Source organism: Pan paniscus, chromosome 18 (genome assembly GCF_029289425.2).
Source record: "Pan paniscus chromosome 18, NHGRI_mPanPan1-v2.0_pri, whole genome shotgun sequence".
Taxonomy (NCBI): Eukaryota; Metazoa; Chordata; class Mammalia; order Primates; family Hominidae; genus Pan; species Pan paniscus.
Genome location: NC_073267.2, coordinates 1,934,699 through 1,943,786, shown reverse-complemented (window position 1 = coordinate 1,943,786; position 9,088 = coordinate 1,934,699). Strand labels below are relative to the sequence as shown.

Sequence of the window (9,088 nt, the reverse complement as noted above, 5' to 3'; positions counted from 1 at the left end):
CATTGGGCGGCGGGCCGGGCGGGCTCTGGGACGGCCGCGCCCTCGGGAGGAAGCCCGGTCTGCGGGAGCCCGCGAGCCTACCGCGGGGCCGCACCTGGGCCGCACCTGCCCGACCAGGGACTGCGGGCATGGGCGCGCGGCCCTGAAGAACAGGCACAAACGACAGTCCTTAGATCAACATTAGTATGTATTTATGCACAATAAAAACATTTACAAGTTGAACTGGAAATTTAAACAGAAGTTTAACAGCTCTTATTATATTAAATAACCAAAACACCTTTTATTCCCAAAATTGGTAAAGAATAAATAATATAATTTACAATATGGTACAAAAAATAACCAGGAAAGGCAGGCATTCTGCTTTATACATACACTGTATATGCATATTTATAATCTATAAAACAAATTCACATCTGAAACGAGCGGAGGCCTCGCTATGGCTTAACCGAGTGAGAGAGAGAAGGGGAGCGGGGCGCGGGAGGCAGGGCCAGGGGCTGGGCTCCCCACACCTCACCCACCCCAAGGACACGCAGCCACTGTGACATCAGGAGAGCGCTGACAGCCGCGAAGGGTGTGCTGTGGGTTTTTTTCCTTCGTTGTAAATTACTCTTTCCTTGCTTTCTTTTTTTAACTTGAGACCCAGTTTCGCTCTTCTTGCCCAGGCTGGAGTGCACTGGCGCGATCTCGACTCACTGCAACCTCCGCCGCTGAGGTTCAAGTGATTCTCCTACCTCAAGTCTCCTCAGTAGCTGGGATTATGGGCATGCGCCACCACGCCCGGCTAATTCTGTACTTTTAGTAGAGACAGGGTCTCTCCATGTTGGCCAGGGTGGTCTGATACTCCCCACCTCAGGTGATCCGCCCGCCTCGGCCTCCCAAAGTGCTGGGATTACAGGCGTGAGCCACTGCGCCCGGCCTCTTTCCTTGTTTTCTTAAGACAAAGTGCTGTATTTCCTGACAAATGCATCGGCTAGAGCTCAAGGTTTAAAGAGAAAACACAACTGTCTTCCTCCTCCCTCGTTCCCGGTGTCTTATGCCCCACAACTTTCTTTGCAGAAGAAATTTTGAATTCAATGCTGTGATCTAATTAAAGATGCTATTAAATTAAAAAGGTTATCCACCAGAAATGAGGCCACAGCCTCTCATGCCCAGAACCTGGAGGTGCGGCAAAGCAAGGAGGCCAACCGTGGAAACGCCGCCAAGACCCCACTCCCTGAGCTGGCACCCTACAGCTACAAGACATAGAAGGACAAAACAGCCAGGAAGCCACGAACTAGGCATCCCCCGAGGCACGCAATGCCCGCTCATCACTGCACATCCACAACAGAATTGAGGCCAGAGGACTAACTTCCCTGGACCGCAGATGCTCTGTCCCCATCTCCAGAAAAGACAAATCAGCAGAAAGATCCCAGACAACGTCAGAGGGATTCAGGAAAGCTTTTTCTAAGAAACTGATCTCATCTTAATTACAGCATGCTCAAATGCACAAAGGAAGCCACAGGCTCATACTGAGACGATCACCGCTTCTGTTGGAAAGGCAGAAGATGCAGGAAGTCTCTGTTTGGATCTTTTGAAAATTCCAGCCTTTAACAGTTGCCTATGTTTGCACATAAATATTCATTTAGGCCAGAAGAAAATGTATCCATTGTTTTTCTGCAACAAATGACACCATTTTCCCTTAATGTGGCAAGCAAATGCGTATCACCTGTCTAGTTACTAGAGAAGCAGAATCCTCTAGAACTCTGTCAGCTTTATTACAGGAGAGGAGTCAGCCCGTCCTCCTCCCTAACCCATCTCCCCACTGATGGCAATGGCTGCAGTCGGCTGCTCCCAGGAGTCTACGCTGGAGAACCAAGTGGTAGGTGCTGTCTAAAGAGCCTACGAAAGCAGACTCTGACCTCCAAAACTTCACCTCAGTTGTCAGGGGGTAACAGGTACCCTGACAGGCAGTTCACAAACCCTCCTGTCCCTGGCACAGTGCACACAGCTCAGTGCTGTTGGGACTTGGCGTCTCTGGTCTAGCCTGTGGGAGTATGAGAAAGCTAGCAGTGGCCTGAACTCGGCCTGGTATCCTAACCCTCTAGAGACGCAGCAAAGCCAGATGCCCAGAGGGAGATCTCCTTGTCTTCTCTGGCTCAATGAGATGCTAATTTTGGAAGCTGGTATACTTAGCACAAAACACAAGCTAGTGTAAAGATGCTGTAGTTCAAACACTGCTGTCTCTCTCCTAATCAAGTGGCATGTTTCTTTTTTCACCCTTAAGAGGTTTGGGACTGTTTGCTTAAGATCTCATGTCAATGTCTGAAGGAGGGAAGCCAGCTCAGGCAAGAGCTCTAAGAAAAACTCATGAGACAAAAGAAGGAAGCTCTTGCCTGGAAGTTCACTGTCCTCTCCACGTCCTCCCAGTGGTGCAGTGCAGGGCCTGCCTGTGGTCTACAGTGGCTGTGGTGGGCTGGCAAGACTGCAGGACGGAGGGCGTCCACATGCTTGTCCACACCAAAGGCCTTTCCCTCCTCTTTTCACCTTCTCCATTGTGGATGGGGAGAGAAGCAGTGGAGGGGCCAGGGCTGGCCTTGAGGGCTGCTGCGTGCCACACGTGTGGGGGAAGAGGAATGGTGGGGAGGAGGGAGAGTAGGTCCAAGGGGGTTAGGAAAGCACAATCAATCCCGGCTGCTGCGGGGGATGAAATGAGGCAGGAAGGGAGAGATGGCGGCACAGGCATGGCCTGCCCAACACCTCTGTAGCAGCTCCAGGCCACACTGGATGTGGCTGGACGGTGACTCATGTGCCTGGAACTCCTGAGGATGAGAAGGCAAAGGGGCCCTTGTTAGCTCTGTCCTGGGGAAAGACTGGATGTTGGGCCGTCTGCAGTAGGAACGCTGGCCACCAAAGAGGGCGCAAGGAGGGAGACCACCACGAAGGCATATATTTGGTGAGGTCTGACCACATCCAGATGTCTGGGCCCTCGCCTGGGTGTCCCAAATGGGAAGGAGACACAGAAGTCTCAAGGCAAAGGTATGCAAGGGACTGAACACGTATGTCAGGCACGCCCACACCAATGCCCGTGAGAGACACTTTCCCTGCAAAGGCAGGTTTGTCTCAAGTGCCAAACAGTCACACATCGAGTTTGAGAACTTATCAGGAAAGTCTTCGCTGTAATCATATTAGCGCCTAAGGGTCACCCCAGGAGGGAGAAAGGACACCTTAGATCACCTGGAAGCTTGCAAAGGGACACAGGAAGGAAAGCAACTACAGAGGGGCCTTTGTTCTTCCTCTTCCATGTCTCCTAATTCTTAAAACACAAGAAAAACATTTTCAACCAGCTTAGCAGGGTCCCATGTAAAGTCCACACAACCTGCATAGTACAGGACTCTTCCTGCCCCCACTCCCTGTTAAGAGTACGAACAAAACCTCTAGGGAGGGGAGGCACCAGCCCAGGGCCCCAGGACTCCGCAGCAGCCCTGTGATCGGTATCCATGCTCTTGCTGCCTTGGGATGTGACACCACCAGGCATGAGCCCAGGCCACACCCAACTGTCCTGCCCGTTACAGTCCACAGAGGGCACAGCTGATGCATAGCACAGGTTTAGCAGAAAGCAAGCAGCAGGGGCTGGGGCCTCCCTGCAGAGAGGGAGATCACAGCTCCTAGTGCAAAGCAACTACACCAAGGCACACATACTCCCTTGTCTCAGAAAGAAATGCCACCGGAATGTCCAACACAACAATCGAGGCAGAGCACAGGCTGAAATGGGATCATTATGCAGACCCTAACATGGGCCCAGGCGTGGTGAAGAACGGCTCTAGTACCACAGTGATTTCTAACGCTGGCTCTTGCCAAGAACTCATCCTAGTCTCCTTGGACGCCGTTGCCTGCTGCTCGTGGGGAAGCAGCTCTGTGACCATGTTCCTGCCCGTTGCACAGTCTTGGGTGCGGAGATGCCTCTGTTCAGACCATCTTCTGGGGCTGCTGGGTTTATCTATTTTTCTCTAGCTCGAAGAGGGCTTCATCCGCCACCAGGACGTGTGGTCACTGGGACAGGTCACTGACAGCGGGGCCGCCTCCACCACCATCAAACAGAGCTTCTCGGCGGCCAGGCTCAGCGATGGACAGCTCTTGGGCCAGGTCATTGAACCGAGAAATGTAATCAATGCTGTTTTCGTTCATCATGCACACCAGCTGGGAATCCACAACCTGCAGGAAGAGGAGACAGGAAGAGCAAGTCACTGCGACCGGCTGGCCCTTCAGTGGAGGGCGGGTCCTGAAACAGGACGAGAAGCTCCTATCGACTCCCGCTGCAGGAAGCTAGCTAGGGATGGCAGCCCAGGGCTCTGTGCAGAATCACAATCACCTGTCGTCTGCCCGCACACTCTTTAGATAAGTGCTCGCAGAGAGCCTATGATGTGCCTGGCACATCTGATGGCTGGGGTGAGGGTGCTGGTCCCCCCGCCCGCCATGAGACCTATGGGGGAAGACACCCAACAGGTAGACAGACTGTATGCAGCAGACACAGACACTGGGGGCAGCCTGCAGAAACAGATGCAGAGTGAGTGGGGAGAGAGTGCCGGGAAAAGGAGACCAGAGAGGGTGCTCCAAGGACTGGGACCTGAGCGGGAGGTGGGGTAAAACCCGAGGACACGTGGGGGACACGTTTCCATCATAGACATGAGGACAGGTGGGGGACACATTCCCATCATAGACATGAGGACAGGTGGGGGATACGTTCCCGTCAAGAGACATGAGGACAGGTGGGGGGCACGTTCCCGTCACAGACATGAGGACAGGTGGGGGGCACGTTCCCGTCACAGACATGAGGACAGGTGGGGGACATGTTCCCGTCACAGACATGAGGACAGGTGGGGGACACGTTCCCGTCACAGACATGAGGACAGGTGGGGGGCACGTTCCCGTCATAGACATGAGGACAGGTGGGGGGCACGTTCCCGTCATAGACATGAGGACAGGTGGGGGACACGTTCCCGTCAGAGACATGAGGACAGGTGGGGGATACGTTCCCGTCATAGACATGAGGACAGGTGGGGGACACGTTCCCGTCAGAGACATGAGAACAGGTGGGGGGCACGTTCCCGTCATAGACATGAGGACAGGTGGGGGACACGTTCCCGTCAAGAGACATGAGGACAGGTGGGGGGCACGTTCCCGTCATAGACATGAGGACAGGTGGGGGGCACGTTCCCATCATAGACATGAGGACAGGTGGGGGACACGTTCCCATCATAGACATGAGGACAGGTGGGGGACACGTTCCCATCATAGACATGAGGACAGGTGGGGGACACGTTCCCGTCAGAGACATGAGGACAGGTGGGGGGCACGTTCCCATCACAGACATGAGGACAGGTGGGGGACACGTTCCCGTCACAGACATGAGGACAGGTGGGGGACACGTTCCCGTCAACAGACATGAGGACAGGTGGGGGGCACGTTCCCATCACAGACATGAGGACAGGTGGGGGGCACGTTCCCGTCATAGACATGAGGACAGGTGGAGGGCACGATCCCGTCATAGACATGAGGACAGGTGGGGGACACGTTCCCGTCATAGACATGAGGACAGGTGGGGGACATGTTCCCGTCATAGACATGAGGACAGGTGGGGGCATGTTCCCGTCATAGACATGAGGACAGGTGGGGGACACGTTCCCGTCAAGAGACATGAGGACAGGTGGGGGACACGTTCCCATCATAGACATGAGGACAGGTGGGGGGCACGTTCCCATCACAGACATGAGGACAGGTGGGGGGCACGTTCCCATCATAGACATGAGGACAGGTGGGGGGCACGTTCCCGTCAGAGACATGAGGACACGTGGGGAGTACGTTCCTTTTTTAAAGAAGCAACAGGCATGTTCCCTGAGACAGGAAGAGGCTTTGACTGAAAAGCACGACCAAGGTGGTGGCCATGACAGAGTGAGTGAGGCAGCACGGAGCTGAGGAGACGGAGGACGGGAGGGCCTCGGCACCGGGATCTTGTCCCATGAGCAAATACGTAGAATGTGCCGTTTTCACTGCTTATTGTCTGCCTCCTGCTCTAGAGCAGAAGCCTCATGAGGACAGGGGCCATTGTTTGCACACAGCAGACCCTGCAGAAATATCCCTTAATGAACTGCATGACACTGTGAATGCAAGAAGTCTGGAAAATTCTGAATAGAGCTATGGCGTAAATGAAGTTTTATGCTTTGATTATGGGAAATGTCAGACAAATTAAAATTTGTTTTCAAAAGCAGAGCAAAGAGTAATTCTCCTTCCCCTGTATGTCCATCAGCAGCTCCCACCTATTTCATCCCAGGGCCACCCAGCTCCACCCCCGCCCCCTTCATGCTAGCCCTACCACCAGACCCTTTCATCCACAAATGCCTCAGACCATCCTTCCAGATGACGAGGACCTGCTGACAAACACACTCACGTTCTGAGTGGAGGGTTCTTGGGAAAATCTCATGCTAAACCCTGATCTGCTCTTTCTGCAGGTGAACACATGTTTGCATTACTCGCGACGGGCAGCGTTTCACAAATACTAACTGCATGCACCCTTTCTCTGCTACTCACTCCCAAGTGCCGTCTGTTGCCCAGGATTTTGTTAAAGGTGCAAATTCTGATTGGGATGAGGCTAACACTCTGCATTTCTGACTCCAAGGGGCTCCTGTCACTGGGCTGTGGCCCGTCCTTTCAACAGCATGGCCTGAGCATGCTGCCTCAGGGCACGTACGCAGCGCCCAACTCCACAGAGCCCAGCACTTAGGAACATGCGCACAAACACGGGAAGAGACAGAGACTGGCTTCTCGGGAAACATCAGAGTCCAAGGTGTGCTCTGAATAATGATTCTGGGGCCAAACAGGTTTGAGAAACGCCACACACTGTGAGATGGAGGTCTACGCTATTAATTGTGTCTATGTGTATATTTGGCTAAAATTTCCAGTCATATCATGGCTTGGCTTGGAATTCTCCAAAGCCTGCCCATGAGTTCATCATCTCAAGAGTCACGATTCACATTCCGATACTGGGTAGTGGAGGTGTCCGTGAGAAACAGCTGTTTTGAGCTTTTTTGGATCCAGGGTTTCCCTCAAGTATCTACCCACAAAATCCTCAAGGAACACCTGCCAATGTCCCAACATTGTGGGGACTAGATTCCGGGAATGCTGCTCCAAGACTTTCACATGGGCTAAGCCCATGCGGATGATCTCCTGGACCTGGAGTTCCCTCCCTGTCCATAGAGCCCTCACCCGATTGCCCACACACCTGCCACTCTGCACTTTACGTCACAGTGAAACGGGCCTGTCTTCACCCTGCAAGCCTGACCTGCCCACGAATGCCACACAAACCATGTGGTGGACGCCTTGAGGGCTACAACCAGATAGCCTGGCCAACAAAGAGGGACGCTGCATCTCATCAAAAGAGGAGAGTCACAAACCACGTTTCGCCTTCCCCTCAAGAACCTGCCCCAGTGACTCCTCCTATCACTACCCTGGGCATGGGAGAAGCATGAGGACAGCAGAGCCCATCCCAGTTCCCCTGCACCGCAGCTCAACATGACAGGGAGATGCCGCTCAAAGGTCCTGCTGTTAGGATGGGAGCACTGATAACACAACTGCTGCCACCACCCCTTACTCCTCCCTCCACAACACTCCCCGCACCTCAGCACCTTACAGCCAGGGAAGGAGAGGTAACATCCCCACTCGGCTCTGGCTGCCTTCAGAGACCCTGCTCTGCGCCCCAGACCAGGGCTTCCAGTTCAGAGGCCTGCAGAGCTCAGCTATGACTAAGTCTGTCATTCTGCATGTGGGGACGAGAGCCGGCCCAGCGTCCCCAGATCTCTCCATTCTCAGTAGTCAGGGACCTGAGTGTGGACGTGCTGTCTCCTGTTCTTCTACTCTTGGCAAACAGCTCTTACTAACCCACAGGTGTGCAGGAGAGTGCTGGCAACCTCTGGCACGAGGGTTGGCGGTCAGGTTCAGCTGTGAGGTCAATGCACTCACCTCTGCAACGTCAGCCAGGGACCTGGACACAAATGAGTCCCGCGAGTTTCCATCCAACAAGCTGGGGCCAAGCAAGGAAGTGCCACTGTTGGTCCCAATGGGAGTCGGCAACATCTTCCGGCTCTTCTCTGGGGAGATGAAGCTTGCTGCGGAGAAAAGGCCAGAGGAAAACACCCTGAACCCTGCTTGGTCTGGACCAGTACAGCAGAAGGGTCCTGAGGCTGGGGGCAGCCAGGCCAAGCCCTGGCCCCAGCCCCGGCCCCGGCCCCAATCCAGACTTGTGCGAAGAGCTTCCGAGGGACTCAACATGCCATGACGAGCTCTTCTCGTTTAACAGGCCTTCGTGCATACAGACATGCACCTTGTTTTCCACGAGTCCCACGGTCTCCCACCTTCACTGCCATCCCCCACCCCCATCACAGTCTCCCACCCTCACTGCCATCCCCCACCCCCATCATGGTCTCCCACCCTCACTGCCATCCCCACCCCCATACTTTCTTCTGTGTGACTAGTCTCATGCAGGTTGTTTCCAACTTTGCTTTTAATTTTTTTTTAAAGGCAGGGTCTCGCTCTTGCCCAGGCTGCAGTGCAGTGGTGATCATGGCTCACTGCAGCCTCGAATTCCTAGGCTCAAGCAATCCTCCCACCTCAGCCTCCCGAGTTGCTGGGACTACAGGCATGCACCCCCACACCTGGCTAGTTTTAAAATTTTCTGTAGAGACAAGGTCTCTCTATGCTGCCAAGGCTGGTCTCAAACTCCTGGCCTCAAGCAGTCCTCCTACCTTGGCCTCCCAAAGTGCTGGGATTACAGACATGAGCCACCATGCCTGGCCTGTTTCCAGTTTTTCATGATTAACGTGTGACTTTCCAAACATCTGCACTGCTACATGAGACAAAAGGAAATGCCTGCAGGGTGCTGGGTCCCTCAGCACCTCCCAGACCCAGGTCGCCCAACTGGTTCAGGGCTGTCAGGCATGGTACCGGCCATGCCTGATGTGCCCAGCCACAAGCCCTGGCCCCGTACAACTGTGGGCGGGAAGACTCCAGACATCCGAATGGGAGCTCTCTCTGGGCAGGCAACAGAAGCAGGGTGTGC

General features: G+C 54.1%; 1 protein-coding gene across 7 annotated transcripts in view; it reads right to left on the bottom strand.

Annotated features, from left to right (window-relative positions):
- Window positions 1-169: 169 nt before the first annotated feature.
- Window positions 170-9,088, bottom strand: part of CRAMP1 (cramped chromatin regulator homolog 1) — a 64,646-nt gene continuing 55,727 nt past the window's right edge. For all 7 annotated transcript variants that reach the window (XM_034939596.3, XM_055100617.2, XM_034939599.3 and 4 more), the window contains 2 exons: window positions 7,993-8,138; window positions 170-4,191 (listed from right to left, as the gene is read on the bottom strand). In XM_034939596.3, the coding sequence (XP_034795487.1) occupies window positions 4,027-4,191; window positions 7,993-8,138 (311 nt within the window). In that variant the 3' untranslated portion in view covers window positions 170-4,026. The remainder of the gene's footprint in view (window positions 4,192-7,992; window positions 8,139-9,088) is intronic.